The sequence below is a fragment of the Microplitis demolitor genome, chromosome 7, assembly GCF_026212275.2.
Source record: "Microplitis demolitor isolate Queensland-Clemson2020A chromosome 7, iyMicDemo2.1a, whole genome shotgun sequence".
NCBI classification, from domain to species: Eukaryota; Metazoa; Arthropoda; class Insecta; order Hymenoptera; family Braconidae; genus Microplitis; species Microplitis demolitor.
In genome coordinates, this window is record NC_068551.1 from 9,601,235 (window position 1) to 9,618,716 (window position 17,482).

At 29.7% G+C, this 17,482-nt stretch overlaps 1 protein-coding gene across 1 annotated transcript; it reads left to right on the forward strand.

Moving 5' to 3' along the window:
• The first annotated feature begins 125 nt into the window (after positions 1-125).
• Positions 126-8,126, forward strand: LOC103580574 (lysosomal aspartic protease). Its single transcript, XM_014440165.2, has 9 exons — positions 126-235; positions 335-396; positions 1,247-1,503; positions 1,588-1,706; positions 2,169-2,368; positions 2,489-2,611; positions 4,114-4,261; positions 5,773-5,865; positions 7,721-8,126. Exons 2-9 carry the CDS (start codon positions 335-337, stop codon positions 7,880-7,882), a joined length of 1,164 nt encoding a protein of 387 aa, XP_014295651.1. The 5' UTR covers positions 126-235; the 3' UTR covers positions 7,883-8,126.
• The last annotated feature ends 9,356 nt before the right edge of the window (positions 8,127-17,482 follow it).

Here is a 17,482-nt window from a genome sequence, read left to right on the forward strand (position 1 = left end):
ATTTTATACAAGGATAAGAAAAGACGATAAGGCATTTGAAAAGTATGATGTGGTTGGTTATTGACTGAGTCATATGATCAGACAGTGATTCAACGAAAAGCGTAAATAAATCTTTGACCATTTTACTTCACAACAGTACTTGCGCTTCAGTCGTTATAATATCCACGACTAAACGTTCATTCTGTTCTTAAACATTTTATTACGTTCTACTGAATAATAAAAACTATCTTACATTGTAATAATTTTATATTATTTATCAAAGATTTAAATAAACAATTTATTCCGATCGCGTAAATAATTTTAAGAAATAATTTATTATATTTTTTTTTTAAAGATGTGGCGTTTTTTGCCATGGCTTGCCGTTATTTTAACGTTTACAAATGCGACATTAGTGAGGTAAGCCTATTTTTATTAATTATATTTTTTTAATTTTGTAATACTGTTAATTTAATATTAATTGCATAAAATGATCTTGGGGTTGACTGACAATTAATATTTTTCTGATTCTTTTTTTTCAACAAATCAATTACACAAAAAAATTTTAAATATGCATTTGTAGAAAATTAAAAAATCTTTAGGTGGAATTAAAAGAAATAATTTATCGTTTTAAAAAAAATCAAAAAATTATTAGAAGTCGAATAACTTCAGTATCATGAAATTTTAATTATATATTAATAACAAAATTAAACTATTTGTAAGCAGTTCAGTTTTAAACATTTTGTTATTTTAAAATAAAAATTGATAAATATTTCCTAATACTGATAATAATAATATTAAACCTGTATTATTTTTATATATATATAATTATTAATGACTGATAATTGAATAATGCGCATGAAATGAAATCTAAAACATAGTATCACACTATTATAAGTTGACCTTTGTGTTAATTAAAGGGGAACTTTCTTCACTTATCATTTATAATTTTCCATTTATTTGAATTAATCAATTAAATAAATAAGTAATAGCACTGCTACTTTATAAAAAAAAAAGTAATCATTATTTTTAAATGTTCAAAATTTATTGTAATGCTTATAAATTACTTATAAGGATATAGACGGTCTTTGTTGACATTAAATACTTATAATTAAATCAATCGATTTTTGAATAAACGAACTCTTGTTCAATTTCATTATAAAATTTTCATTATTTAAATTTAATTTTTGCTGTAGAATGTATTTATAGTGACTCTTATTATCATCACTTGTTGTTTGTTATTTGCATTAATAATTTATTTATTATATAGAATCCCGGTGCATAAAATTCCAAGTGTACGACATACTTTAAAGGAAGTTGGAACAGATGTTCATCAAATACGTATAAGATACAGCAATCAATTTTACGATGGAAGTCCAGAGCCGTTATCAAATTACATGGATGCTCAATATTATGGAGAAATAACAATCGGTCAACCACCACAGAAATTCAATGTTGTGTTCGATACTGGATCATCAAATCTGTGGATTCCATCAAAGAAGTGTCATTACACAAATATTGCTTGTTGTAAGAAAAAAATAATTAATTATTTTGTCGATAAAATATTTGGTTTACTTTTTTCGTTATTTATTAAAATGTTTATTTTTTTAGTGTTACATAACAAATATGATAGTAGAAAATCACAAACTTACAAAGTAAATGGCACCGAGTTTGCTATCAGATATGGATCAGGCAGCCTTTCTGGATTTTTATCAACGGATGTTGTTACCGTAGGAAAATTTGTTTTCTATTATATTTTATATTCCATTGTATTATTACTCTGTAAAAAATTTGCGGAGTGGATAACTTTTTATTTATTTAATCCCCTCGGAGTGAATTTTACTCCGAAGAGCAGTTTCGGAAAACATTCATTATAAAAAAAATTATTAATACATAGTGAACTTAGGTTTTTGATATTTTTACATTTATATCAAGTACGGAAATAATGACAAGCTCCCTGTCCACATATTCACGCGAAATGATTTTTAAAAATTAAAAACAGCTAATAATGAAATTCACAAATATGATTCCACTGAGTCACAAACTGTCATATAATTTACATTGATCATATCAGGAAATAACATTTCATATTGTACCGATGTATAAAATATTCCCATAAAAACTATGTCACTATAGTTATTCAACAATTTAATAGTGTATTGTTATAAGTAATCAAATATAATTTATAATAGTTGGCTGGAATGGATATAAAAGATCAAACATTTGCTGAAGCAATAAGTGAACCAGGACTCGCATTCGTTGCTGCTAAATTCGATGGTATATTAGGTATGGCTTATGACCGAATTGCTGTTGATGGTGTTAAACCTCCTTTCTACAGTATGTATGACCAAGGATTAATATCGAAAAAAATCTTTAGTTTTTATTTGAACAGGTAATAAATTGAAAAAAAAAAAAAAAAAAAAAAAAAAAAAAACACACACACACACACACATTACTTTAATCATTAGTTTAAAAAATAGGTTAAATAAATTTAATAATTTTTTCATTTTAGAGATCCACAAGCTCAAGTTGGAGGTGAAATGATTCTTGGTGGCTCTGATCCTGATCACTATGATGGTGATTTTACATATGTATCCGTTGATCGTCAAGCTTACTGGCAATTTAAAATGGACAGGTATGTTTATTACTAAATAATTATTTATTATTAAAATATAATGAGTACAAATCAAATTTAAGATCTCGGGTACTTACGCTAAATAAGCAGCAAAAACTAAATTATTAAAACAATGCAACGTTTCGTTGACTGTTTATTAAATTTCTTGGGCAAACTAAAATAAAGTATGAAACTTTTTTACAAACATTATAATAACCCGTCAATGCAAATACAATATTAAGTAATTATTATCTCAAATACGTAATTATTGTTTATATTTTACTTGTTCATTTAAAATAAAGTTGAAATAACAATTGTTTAATATTATATTTACATTGACGTATTATTTTAATGCTTGTAAAAATATTTCATATTTTATTTTAGTTTGCCTAAAAAATTTGATAAATAGTCAATTATACGTTGCATTTTTTTACAATTTTGTATTTGCTATTTATTTAGTTCTAAATTTGATTCGAATACAATGAATAAAGTCAATCAGTATATATATATATATATATATAAGAGTGGCGCAAAAAAACCGAGTATTTTTTTTTTCGAGTCTCTTATGAAAATTTGTTGATTTACGATGTTTTAAGAAGATTTTCCAAAAATCAGCTCGACAAAAAATTTTCAAGAGGTCGCTCACGAATTTTGAAAATATCAAAAATGATCGAAATTCGAACTTTTTATTTCAAATTTTTTTCTTTCTCATGGCAGCAATAGTTTATATTTGTGAAATCATGACTACGTTGAAAATTCAAGCCTAAAATTAAAATTTTTAATCTTCGCTCAAAAATTTTGAATGTTTCCGAGTGCTGTCTTTTGAACGTTTTCGAGCGACCCTTAAATATTAATAATAAAGCTTCTCGATTTTTTCACCATCAATTGGCATCACATTAAACGGAAATATAACCCGAGAAATAGAAATAATAAATTATTTACTTATTTTTTAATTTTTTAATTCAATTTGTAGGTTTTTTCGCTTATTCAAAACTTACCAAATCTATTGTTTAAAACTGTCCTGTATATTTTTGGTTATGAAAAAGTTATATTTTACTGAAATGACAATAATTGAGTCATAAAAAAATACTACAACTAGCTCAAACTATTAGTTACGGATTATCAGTTAATATTCAAAATTCTTGAACGCCGTTTAAATATTTAAATTTTGGGCTGAAATTTTTAGCATAGTCATCAATTTACAAGTATAAACTATTGCTGCCACGAGAAGGAAAAAATTTAGAAATTAGAAATTCGAATTTCAATCATTTTTGATATTTTCAAAATTCGTGAGCGACCTCTTGAAAATTTTTTATCGAGCTAATTTTTAGAGAAGCTTCTTAAAACATCGTAAACCAACAAATTTTCATGCGAGATCGAAAAAAAAAATAGTCGGTTTTTTTGCGCCACCCTCATATATATATATATATATATATATATATATATATATATATATATATATATATATATATATATATATATATATATATATCAATTAATACTGTATGTATACAAAATTATAGAATAAAAGTTGGGGATCAAGTAGTTTGTGAAAATGGTTGTGAAGCTATTGCGGACACTGGTACTTCCTTAATCGCTGGTCCAGTTAAAGAAATTGAAGCAATTAATAAAGCACTTGGTACTCTTCCACTTCCCGGTGGTGAAGCTGTTGTAAGTAGATAAATAAACTTACACTAACGCAAAAAATTAAAGGAACAGAAAAATTGTATAAATTTTTTAGTGATTTTTGTAAGGCTGGAATTTCGTAAGAAAATTATCGTATCGAAATTTTTAAAAAAGCACTTGATAGCTTGAAATCTCTAGTTTCGGTACATTTTTATCAAATTTTTTTAAAAGCTACAGCTACTGCGCAATCATGAGAAATATTGTGAGACAGAAATTTTCGAAATTCTTTTTCTTCTTTGAGAGAGTCCACGGGCCGTGGAAATTTTTTTCAGCTAAACTAATGTATAGGTCGTTTAGCAAATTTATTCGGCTTTAATTTAGCTTTTTTTTTTTTAACCTTGTAGGACAATTTGTCCCAGAGAAATCAGCCTACAAACGAAAAAGGATCCTTTTTGGTTTGATTATCGATATCTCAGCTACCAATAATCGCACGGTAAATCGAAGGGCGGCGTTAAAAACTTGAATAAACTCCCTACAAGACTCTTTCATCATTTTTCGGAGAAAAAAAACACGAATTCCCAAAAATGTCAAAAAATAAAGTTTCAATTTTTTTTTTTTTTTTTTTTTTACTCTTTCGACATTTTTAGAAATTTTTGTTTTTTTTTCTCTCTCCCTCACATTAACTGAGTAACCAACGCAAAAATGCAATAAAAATAAAAAAATTATTTTTTCATTTTGATGATCAATACATAATTAAAAGAACAAAACTTGTTCCTTTCATTGTTTAACAAAACTTTGATCGATCACCCCCAAAAAACGGTTTCATAGATCGATTTAAAAATTTACAGGGTTTTTGAGGGTACATTAAGCTAAAAAATTACCTTGCAAAATTAGTCTTTTCATAGATATTTTCAAAGTAGTGGTTGATTTACTGAAAAACTAAAAAATGTCATTTTTTGTACTTACTTCTAATCGATGTAAAAAATAAAAATAAAAAACGTTTTTTCCGAAAAATGATGAAAGAGTCTTGTAGGGAATTTAATCAAGTTTTTAACGCCGCCCTTCGATTTACCGTGCGATTATTGGTAGCTGAGATATCGATGATCAAACCAAAAAGGATCCTTTTTCGTTTGTAGGCTGATTTCTCTGGGACAAATTGTCCTACAAGGTTAAAAAAAAAAAGCTACATTAAAGCTGAATAAATTTGCTAAACGACCTATGCATTAGTTTAGCTGAAAAAAATTTCCATGGCCCGTGGACTCTCTCAAAGAAGAAAAAGAATTTCGAAAATTTCTGTCTCACAATATTTCTCATGGTTGCGCAATAGCTGTAGCTTTTAAAAAAATTTGATAAAAATGCACCGAAACTAGAGATTTCAAGCTATCAAGTGCTTTTTCAAAAATCTCAATACGATAATTTTCTCACGAAATTCCAGCCTTACAAAAATCACTAAAAAATTTGTACAATTTTCCTGTTCCTTTAATTTTTTGCGTTAGTGTATATAATAATAAATAATTCTGATCATTATTTATCAATTAATTTCTCTTTTTAAATAGATTAACTGCAGTATGATTTCATCATTACCTAAAATTGATTTTGTTTTTGGCGGTCGAGCATTTTCATTATCTGGTGATGATTACATACTCAAGGTAATATTTTTATTTTTTAATAATTGATACTACCCTAGTAGCTGCTTTAATCAAGATCTCGAAATCACGGTATATATAGGGAGCATTCCACGTCAAATTGACTACTTTTGACCCCGACCCCTTTCGATTTGGTTTAAAATTTTTTTTCCTTTTCTACCCCATTAAAATCATTTTTCAGGAAATTTTCAAATTTTTACCTAACCCAAAAAAAGTTATGAGTTTTTCAAAAATAAGACTTTTATTTTTTTAAATAGCTATAACTTCTTCAAAAATTGACCAATTGGGACGTTTTTTTTTTAAATTTTTGTCTGTGAATGTACTTTTCAGAAAAAAATACGGAAAATTTTAAGATGATAAACTCTATGAAATTTTTAGCTCTTTTGAGAAAAATCATCGTTTTCTTAAAGTTCGCAATTTTTTATTTTTTTTTTTTTTTAATTTCTCAAAAAAAACTTCAATTCTGCAATTTCTCCCGCCAATCCCAGAGTGGGTGGATTTTTCCTTCTATTTTTTTTTATCAATTGAAAAAAAAATTTTCGCCCAGTTGGGCTTATCTTACAAAACAAAACTCTGGAAATTTTTGAGAATTTATCGACGACTTCAGAGTTTGAAAAATTGAGACGAAAAAATTAATTGAAACTGGTAGTCCTCGAAAAGATTTGGATTTTTTCTAAAAAAGTGATAAAAAAAAAAAAAATAGAAGATACTTATAAATAATTTTATTGTAATTTTTTTTTAAAACTACACCTGAAAACAAAAAAAATAAAAAAAAAACTTCCATTTGGTTTATTTTTGACCACGTCACAGGCTTTTGAAATAGCGATGTGCGTTCGATTTATTTTCCGAAAGGTACATTCAAAGACCAAAATTTTGAAAAAAAAACCTCCAAATTAGTCAATTTTTGAAGAAGTTATAGCTATTTAAAAAAATAAAAGCCTTATTTTTGAAAAACTCATAACTTTTTTTGGGTTGGGTAAAAAATTTGAAAATTTCCTGAAAAATGATTTTAATGGGGTAGAAAAGGAAAAAAAATTTTCAACCAAATCGAAAGGCTCAAGATTTGCTCCAGAATTGATCAATATTGCCATGAGGGTACACTCTTTCTTTATGAGACATACGTTAATTTGAACCAAAACAATTTTGAACTCTTGCCATAACGCAACAGTTGAGTTTTTTAAGCTGCAAAAAAAAACAAAAAAAAAAATATATATTTTTTGGAAACATTTAATATAATAATTAAAATGAATAAAAATTTAAGGATTGATGTATTTATTCAATATCAAGTAACTTGCGTAGTTTTGAATGTTATTGCTTGAAAATTTAACTAAATATTCTCTAGATAATGTATTAGAAGGAAAAACATAATCTTAATACTGGCCATTTTTATGGATATTTATTCAAACAATAGAAAACGTATTTTTTTTTTTTTTACAAAAAGTTTGAATGATACTGAAGTTAGCCGACATCTAATAATTTTTGGAATTTTTTTGAAATGATAAATTATAAAAAAAAAAAAAAAAAAAAAAAAAAAAAAAAAAAAAAAACATTTAAAAAAAATGTACCTATAGCTTTTTTAATTTTCTACGTTTGCATATGTTTAGTTATTCTTTTTTTTTTTTGTAATTAATTTGCTGAAAGAAAATTCAAAAATTTATAATTGTCTGCGAACTTCAGGACCATAAAGTTTGAAAGTATTTTTATCAATTATTCATTACATTCAGCGTAATTAAGGCAAAAAAATTCACGGCCATCATTTTAAAAACTACTTATTTAAAATCAAAAATGTGCCTTGATCATCTAAACTTACAGTTGATTTAACTCTGATTACTATGGCTTATTCATTATCTTATTTTAGGTAACTTCATTTGGTAAAACTATCTGTCTCAGTGGATTCATGGGTATTGATATTCCTCCGCCAAACGGTCCACTGTGGATCCTTGGTGACGTTTTTATTGGACGTTTTTACACTGAGTTTGATATGGAGAATAATCGTGTAGGGTTTGCCATTGCTAAATAAAATATCAAAGTTTCTATATTCTGAAAATACTATAGAAAAAAAATTTTTTCAACCATGGGTGTATTTGTAAAAATCAATTCAATTCAATATACCAAATAAGATTAATTAAACTATTTATTTTCATTTACTCTCCGTTACTTTTATATTGATAAAATTTCATTTATCTATTGATTATGATCATAAAAATAGCAATTGATTTCTGTACGTTCAGTTATAAATTTTTAATAAAAATTGATCAAGTCAACATGTTTTATTCATTTGCTTTGTTAAGTGTAAAAACAAAAAAGTAGGAATAAGGTAAAGGTACCGTTTTTGGTAACTTGATGGTCAGCTTTCGACACTTGAAAAATTTTAATAAAATAATTTGTAAAAGACTCAATGGCAAATAATTAATTTTTAAAATTTATCCAAAAATTATTTTACAAGTATTCGATATAGCATCAGACCACAAATATGCTATTCAATCCTATTACATCGTAAATTATTATTAACTCTTTTACTATTAAATAGTATACTGTACAATAAATTGTCCATCGCCCATGAGAACAGAGTTGGGCCCAAGAACTAAATGAGTCCATCCGTTCAGTAGGCAGTTGACAACACCGCACGAATTACACATATTATTTTTTATTTATTATTAGTAAGGTATAAGTACTATCTCAGCGCTCCCTTTTTTTAGCAAATAGATATTTATCAAACAAAAAATCTAGCCCTTAAATAGTATACTTATACCGTATAAGTAATAAAAAACGACATCTCAAAATCAAGAACCGAAATCAGTAGGATTTGAACAGGAAACTAAAAGCTAACAAAAAGCGAGCCTGCACGCAGAGAAATTATTAGTAAAAATTATCCAAAAAATATGATACCGTGAGGACATATGGAAAACACCTAAACTTTTCCCATGCACATTTGTTTTTTCCTTATTGGCTATCGTACCACGTGCTATATACTTAGTGCTGTGTTTGCTGTTTGTTTATTTCTCTTATAATGATAGTTTTCTCCCTGCTTTCTTGTTGCTGTTCTTTTTTTTATGTTAGTTTTTTGTTTGTTGTTTTTTAGTGTTTTCTTTTAGTTTATTTTGTTTTATTTTAATATTTTTTTTTCTTTTCCCATACATGAATAAATGTTTAGGAGTATGAGTGGTTCTATGTGTGATTAGGTACGATTATTATGAGATGTGTATTTGTTATTTAATGCAGGGTGTTATATGTACAAAGGATAGTTTATATGTTGATTGTGATGTTTTTTATGAATTGATTTAGGGGATAAATCACTGTTGGTGGAGATGCGAGGACCAGTGACTGGACCGCACAATTTGAAGTATAAGAACAGTTTATATTATTAAGCCTGTTAATTAATTTTTTCCTATCTTTCTTATCAACTAAGTCACATTTCCATAGAACATGTTCTACTGTTTGAAGATGCTCCCCGCATTCGCAGTTCACATCTCCTACAATCTGCATTCCGTATAAATTTGTTTTAATCTGGGTGTGTCTACTCCTGAGTCTACCCTAGCAGATCCGAATGATAGTAAATTACCGTAGTTTACCATAAATAACCGTAAAGTACCGTAATTTACGGCACTCGGAATAATTGCCGTAATTTACAGTAATTTGCGGTAAACACGGTAAAATACCGTACTTCGCGGCAAATTTACGGTCATCGTGCGGCAATGCTGCGGTATTTTTACGGCAAAATTGCGGCATTTCACGGCAAAAGTGCCGTAATTTACGATGTTCAGAGGAATTACCATAAATACGGTATTTTACCGCAAATTGCGGTAATTTACGATAATGTAGCGCAACCTACCGTAAATTGCAGTAAGATTGCCGTAAATACGGTATTTTGCGGTAAATACGGTATTTTTTCATAAAATCCGGTAATTTCCCGTAATTCGGATCCACTAGGATATTTATTACTGTTATCTGATCTTTAAAGTCAACCCTAGCCCATGGAACCACGGTTTAAAACTAAACTTCTTAATATGTAGAAAATACTCCCTGCTCTTGGGGTATTTAGTCATATCCTCACATGCTTTATTGCTTAGCTTTGTTTTAAATGTCTTGTTACAGTGTTCTGTTTCCAAGCCTTCTATTCTGTATTGAAGACTCTTGTCATCGGGAGCTGGTTTCGCCAGTTCGTCAGCCTCCTCAATGTCCTTGATGCCCTTGTGTGCAAATGTCCATATCATTACTACATTGATCCCAATGTCTTTAGCTTCTATTACACTTTGTCTGATTTCCATCGTTCTGATGGTATCATTCTTGGGACTACCAGTTCTCTCGAGTCCCTCCAGGGTGGATTGAGAATCCGAACATATCAACGTATTTTTGCTTTCCTCTCTTATGGCCATCCTGATCGCCATTTTAATAGCCTGAATTTCAGCTGCTGATATAGGCACCCGCTTGTCCATCACTACGCTCACAGCCAGTTTTCTCTCCAGGCAGATTGCCGCTGCTGCTACTCCGTTTTTTGTTTTCGACCCATCAGCATATATGGTGGTATGTTCCGGGTATGCCCGTTCCACCAGTTGCTTCCACATCCCTTTCAGGTCCTGTTGCTTGGTAGATTCTCGTCCGATGTCTAGGTCTATTTAAGTTGTATTAAACCTGTTTTTGTAGTTGACCATTGTCATTGCTGGTTTGTGGTATTTAGTTATGCTGTCCATAACTTGTCGGGTTCCGATTCCCACAGTTTAAACAGTGAAGAACTTTATAAACTTGTAGGACTGTGGATAGTTGCGCCTCCACTTCCAACTTGCTATATACCACTTTGATGATGGTGTTACACTGTTTTGCTTTACTTTTGATTGCTTATGTATGGCTATTACAGTCCAATTTATTATTGATTATGATACCTAAAAGTTTTGTTTCCTCAGCCTCTTTAATGTAGTTTTCTTGTAGATTCATCCTGATCGCTTCTCTCTTTTTTTTTCTAGAGAATACCATGAGTATCGTTTTTTCCGGAGATATTTCTAACTCTCTCGTTTCAGCCACTTATTTATATTTTCCAATAAGTTCTCACGAATTTTCCCGATCATTTCCATGTCTTCCAGCGTGATGTACAAAACGAAATCATCTGCAAACGATAGCGGATTACACCAAAGATGTAAATATCTTTCGATCAAGACCATATATATATTAAATAATATATATCTGAGGATGCTACCTTGTGGCAGTCCTTTTCTGGTTATACCAGACTTGATCTCCCTTTCATTAAGCTCAAAACGTAATATTCTTTCCTGAAGAAGCTTTTCAATCAATGTTATAATTTTGTTCGGGATTCTCAGTCTTCTCAGCTCTGATTAGTGTAGGACTTCTTTTATATCCAGGTATAAAGCTCCCATACAGATTTTTTAGCATGGCTAAATTTGCTTCAGTTATTAAAGTAGCAACATTGTCTACACATGATCTGCTCCTTCTAAATCCGTAAAATTCATTAAGTAGAATTTTGTTGGATTCAATCCACCACGTGATCCTATCATTGATGATCCTCTCCAAGATTTTCATCAAGCAGTTAGACATGGCAATTGACCTGTATCCCTTTGATGTCTTCGGGATTAGGCACACCCTATATTCCTTCCAGCTTTTTGGAATTTCTGCCTCCTGGATTATATACATGGAAAAAAAAATATTGCGCTTATCGCTCACCAACGGAGAGCGACAGTTGTATCGTGATTAGTACTAAATTGTTTCTTGATTTTCACGATAATAAATACCGATATGCTAGATACGTAAGATCCTTATATCAGCTATTCGAGTTATTGCTACTACCACAATATATATACCGATATGAATGATACACTAGATACTTATTATAATGATTCTACGGATTGTGAATATACTTAAATGTATAGTGATCGTCAAATAACGTATCCATATTGTACCAAAACGGATCGTGATTATCGCGATCTACTTCTCAAGCGCCACCACTCATAATATCGTTAACGGAATGATTTAAAAGATAGTTATTTTAACAAAACGGATCGCTACTATACCAAAACGATCTTATGATTTCGAAATCCGCCTAGATCGCGATAATCACGATCCGATAAACCAAGACTTTCCGTATACAATGTATAATCAACCGAGGAGAGTGAATATCACGATACCGTTGAGTGGTGAGCGCAATATTTTTTTTTCCGTAATAGTTGTGAATTCTAGTGAGTAGTATTATTGCGTCATTTAGTAGTTTTCTCAAAATTTCATAGCTATTGTCATCCGTACCTGGCGATGATTTTTTCTTCTTGTTTCCCCTTTTGGCCGTTCTGACCTCTTCTGCCGTAATATACTGTTCCATCAACTCCTTATTTCTCACGTTGGTGCATTGTGATTCCAGTTGCGCATACTCATTTTATCACATATTAGATTCTCCAGTAAGTTTATTTATCACTTCCTGGATTGCTGGATCATTGGGTGTGTAAATGAGTCAATTGACGTACGAATTTCAAAGCTTCTCTTGAACCCCTTTACCACTCCTCAAATCTTTTTAATGTCCATATTTGGGTTGATGTTATCACAGAACGATCTCCACGCTATTCTCTTAGCCATGTATTTTAAATTTCTTTTCGCGTATTTTTGACTTTCTTCATCCACTGCTTTTCTAAAGCTATAATTTTGAAACTAAATCTTCAACTAGTTCTCTCATAAATATATATTAATATAAATTGATAAAATTTATTTATTCATATCATTGTTAGATACTCTACTCGTGCATTTTTTTTTTAATCAATAAAATTATCAGAACACATATTTATTAAACCATAAGAATTACCAAAATGAAGAAAATGAAAAAAAAAAAAAAAAAAAAAACTTATTTATAGTAACAAAATATACATGTGCATCTTCTTATTTTTTTTAATTTTCGAATTGTATCCGTAAGTATTAATTATTTTCTCATCAGACAAATTTTTACATTGGCATATACTTATAAAAAAAAATTTTAATAAAAAAAAAATCGTCAGGCACATGTTTGTATTCCTCAATACTACATGTGCATTTTTTTATTTTTTCATTTTTCAAATTACACTCGTAAATATTAATTATTTTTCCATCAGGAAAACTTATCTATTAGCATATAGCTTGGAACATCAATGCCTGGTCATTAGAATATCTTTTAGATTAGATCCAAAGACCAGGCATTAATGCTCCAAACTGTACATTTATGAAAATAAATTATATAAATAAAAAAATTAAATTTAAAGTTTTAAGTTGTCTGATGTCAGGTACATTCACACTCATCTGAAAACATAATATTCGAAAATCAGACCGAAAACAATATCTTTTGAATTGTTTGAAGATTTCAAATTTTCTTAGTGGGAAAAAGGATAAAACACTTTCTATCTAATACAAAAAAAATAAGAAATTTAATGAAATAAAAAACAAATATTTCATTTTTAATAAAGATTTTGTGGTACAAGTTTTTCGTTTTTATTTTTTTTTTAAATTTTTTTTTCAAAAATTACTACTATTATCAAAGTAAAGGTCCAAAAGTATGTAAGAGAATAGGCCTTTTTATTTCACTACGTTTATACGCCTATGAGCAGTGTATGTGTATGTTTTCAGTAATTTGTATGAAAAGTGTCTAAAACTTTTGAATTGCCGCCTTCAAAACATGGCAGTGCGCTTGCGCTGGCGTCGTGAAAAGGCCTAACAGGCTTAAAAGTATGGAGGGTAGAGGTACAATACTGGCTAATAATTCTTGAGCGGTAGCATAGAATCGGTAAAAAAAAATCGGTCTGACGGTTGACCCTGCGGGCCAGCCCCAAAACTTCCCACTGTTTTCGACCTCAAAGAGCTCGAAAACATTAGTGTAGATATATTTTCGAGCTCTTCGAGCTCGAAAATGCTATCACATGCAATTGTTTTTTTATGATCTTTTCAAGCTCTAACAAGTTACCTGTTATGCTGAAGTTTGAAAATTTAAGAATCGAAAATCATCAATGAAGCGGTTTTTGTAATTTAGTTCCTGATTTTGTTCAGTAAAATAAGTGTATTGAGGCAGAAATCAATGTCGGGGATCAAAATCAAGATTTAAATAAATTTTGACTCATGTAAGAAACAATAAAATATGAAATATCCGATAAAAATATTAAAAACTACGTTTTATCGATTTTTTTGTTGATAATATGATTTAAACTAAAAACCAAGTTCGATGACATTATATGATCGGAAGAAACCATAAAAAAGATGAGTTGGTATGATATCAGGCACATTTTAGTACGTTATATTATGATTTATCCGGAAAAAATAACATAAAATGTTATTTTTTTAACTTTTCAACGCCGATAACTCTCGAACGAATTATCCGATTTTGATGTTTGAGATGGCAATCGACGCGTTTTATTGAGTACTAGAGCTGATTAGATTTTGAAGTCGATCGTATAAGTCGTTTTTGAGAAATCAATAAAAAACTAAAAAAAAAATTTTTTTTTTTCGTAATTCGCCAATATTTTCGAGTCTATTCGATCAAATAATCTGAAATTTTTAGGAAAGTTGAAGGCCAACAAGCTCTTTCGATTTCCACCTCAACCATCCAAATCGATTCATTAGTTCAAAAGTTACAAAGAGTTTACATACATACACGCACGCACGCACGCACGCACGCACGCACGCACGCACGCACGCACGCACACACACACATACACACACACACACACACACACACACTCGGACATCATTCTGAAAATAGTCAGAATAGCTTCCTAGGACCTCAAAAAGTCGACATCTGATGAAAACTCGATTTTCGAAAATCGGGGTGAAAACAATAACTTCCCGAAATTTTTGAAAATCGTCGATACTCTTAGCGGGAAGTTAAAAATGTATATGACTACTTTCATACAAATGTAAAAATATAAAAATAAAAAGTTGCAAAAAAAACATTCAATAATTAAAAATATATGTATATTAATAAAAAATAAATATGTATTGTAAAATAAGTGAACAAAAAAAAATCCCTATAAAAAATGTCTCTATATTTGAAAATCACTAATAAAAATATTGTTATGTCCTGGGAGGTTACTAGGATCAGAGCTGACGCCACCTCCTGGACAGTGGGCAGTTCGTTGTCACGCGGGACCAATTTTGAATTTGAAACAGTAGATAAATTTATTGTTTACTACGATGATGATGATTATGATTGTTATTTAATGAAATAATTAAACTATGATTAAGGATAGATATAATTGATAAAATAACTTTTATCTAAAGACTGAGTTTTATTAATAAGTATGGATAAAACTTGACCAGTAATAACAGTTGTATTCGTCAAAAGTTCTCGGAGAGAAGTGAAGTTATATCAGACGACAGAGAGATCTCTGACCTCCACTCTCCAACTTCTCCCCACTACTCTTATGTTCACACTTATGCTCATACAAAATATATATATATATATATTAGTTCTTTAGCTAATAGACTTATACATTTATACTTTCTACTAATACGAATTTGAGATATAAGCTTGAGATATATATATATATATATATTAATAATAATGATAAAACAACAATAATAATAATAAAAATTATAGTTATTATTATAGAAAAATATTAAGGAAAACAATAAATAAATAAATAATTGTAAACTTATAATAAGAGGCTTGGAGTAAATGTGAAAAATCGAAATCTGATTACTCCAAAGCACAGAGCTTGTCATAACTTAAATATTTTTGATTATATGTACTCTGTACTCCAACTATACACTTAAATTAATTAATATGATTAAATAATTATAATTTAATCACTTCTTAATATAATTATATAATTAATATAATATTTAATTAAATTATTAATTAATTTAATTAAAATTATTTAAATTATGACATAAATACAGTTTGAGTGGTCTTGGAACGTTTCCTGTCACCTGATACTTAAAACCTAAACAAAACACACGCATAAAAATCATGAATAGGCCCTTGTTCTATAGTTAACAGTAAATATGGTTATAAACAAATACATACTCTATAAGCAAACAAGAAAAGGAAATATATAATAAATAAATCTTATTTATAAATGAAAACCATATCACAGGAACTTAACTATTATTGTTAATATATATATTTTTATATTAAATAAAGAGTGATTCATATAATAAATGAATTAATAGAAATATTGAAATATAGCATTAGAATAATTATAATGATGTTTCACGATAAATGATAATATCAATTGTAACGAATAACTAAATATAGAATAATTATAGAACACACCTCTGATAGTCTAGAATATTTAACTGAATGATTGTATCCAAGTATGGGAAAATAGAATATAAATAATATAAGTAATAAGAAGACGTAGAATGGATAAAGTAAAGAACGTAAATGTATAAGCTTATATCTCAAATTCGTATTAGTAGAAAGTATAAATGTATAAGTCTATTAGCTAAAGAACTAATATATATATATATATTTTGTATGAGCATAAGTGTGAACATGAGAGTAGTGGGGAGAAGTTGGAGAGTGGAGGTCAGAGATCTCTCTGTCGTCTGATATAACTTCACTTCTCTCCGAGAACTTTTGACGAATACAACTGTTATTACTGGTCAAGTTTTATCCATACTTATTAATAAAACTCAGTCTTTAGATAAAAGTTATTTTATCAATTATATCTATCCTTAATCATAGTTTAATTATTTCATTAAATAACAATCATCATCATCATCATCGTGGTAAACAATAAATTTATCTACTGTTTCAAATTCAAAATTGGTCCCGCGTGACAACGAACTGCCCACTGTCCAGGAGGTGGCGTCAGCTCTGATCCTAGTAACCTCCCAGGACATAACAATATTGGCACATTTACATCTCTACCGTACCCTGATAACACGAGTTGATCGAGAAAAAGTTGGTCATTCATTAGTTTCCGACCAACTTGACGACAAGTTATCGACCACTTCAGCTTTTGCAACTTTTGGCTACAAGTTACCGCCAACTTTCTCAGAAAGTTGGCGGCAGTATGGAGCCGCAACTGGAATGCAAGTTTATGAGGAAATTGAAAGTAAACTTACCGTCAACTTATGATCACCAACTTTTGCAAGCAACTTTTGCCACCAACTTTCTCAGAAAGTGTCCATCAACTATTGGAGGTACCAACTGTTGGCGATCAACTTGGTTCCAGTTGCGGCTGCAAGTTTCTCGTCAGTTTCTCGCCAGTTTCTCGCCAACTTGGCTATCAGGGTAAAAGTCTCTACCTCAAATGTAACTCTACCAAGAACAAGTCCACCCTAACTTTCTTACCATTTGCTGATCATACCGCATTAAAATCCTACCAATATATTACTATATGAAATAGTACCCTGATAGCCAAGTTGGCGAGAAACTGACGAGAAACTTGCAGCCGCAACTGGAACCAAGTTGATCGCCAACAGTTGGTACTTCCAATAGTTGATGGACATTTTCTGAGAAAGTTGGTGGCAAAAGTTGTAAATCCAAAAAGTTGACGATCACTTTCTGAGAAAGTTGGTGGCAAAAGTTGCTTGCAAAAGTTGGTGATCATAAGTTGACGGTAAGTTTACTTTCAATTTCCTCAGAAACTTGCATTCCAGTTGCGGCTCCATACTGCCGCCAACTTTCTGAGAAAGTTGGCGGTAACTTGTAGCCAAA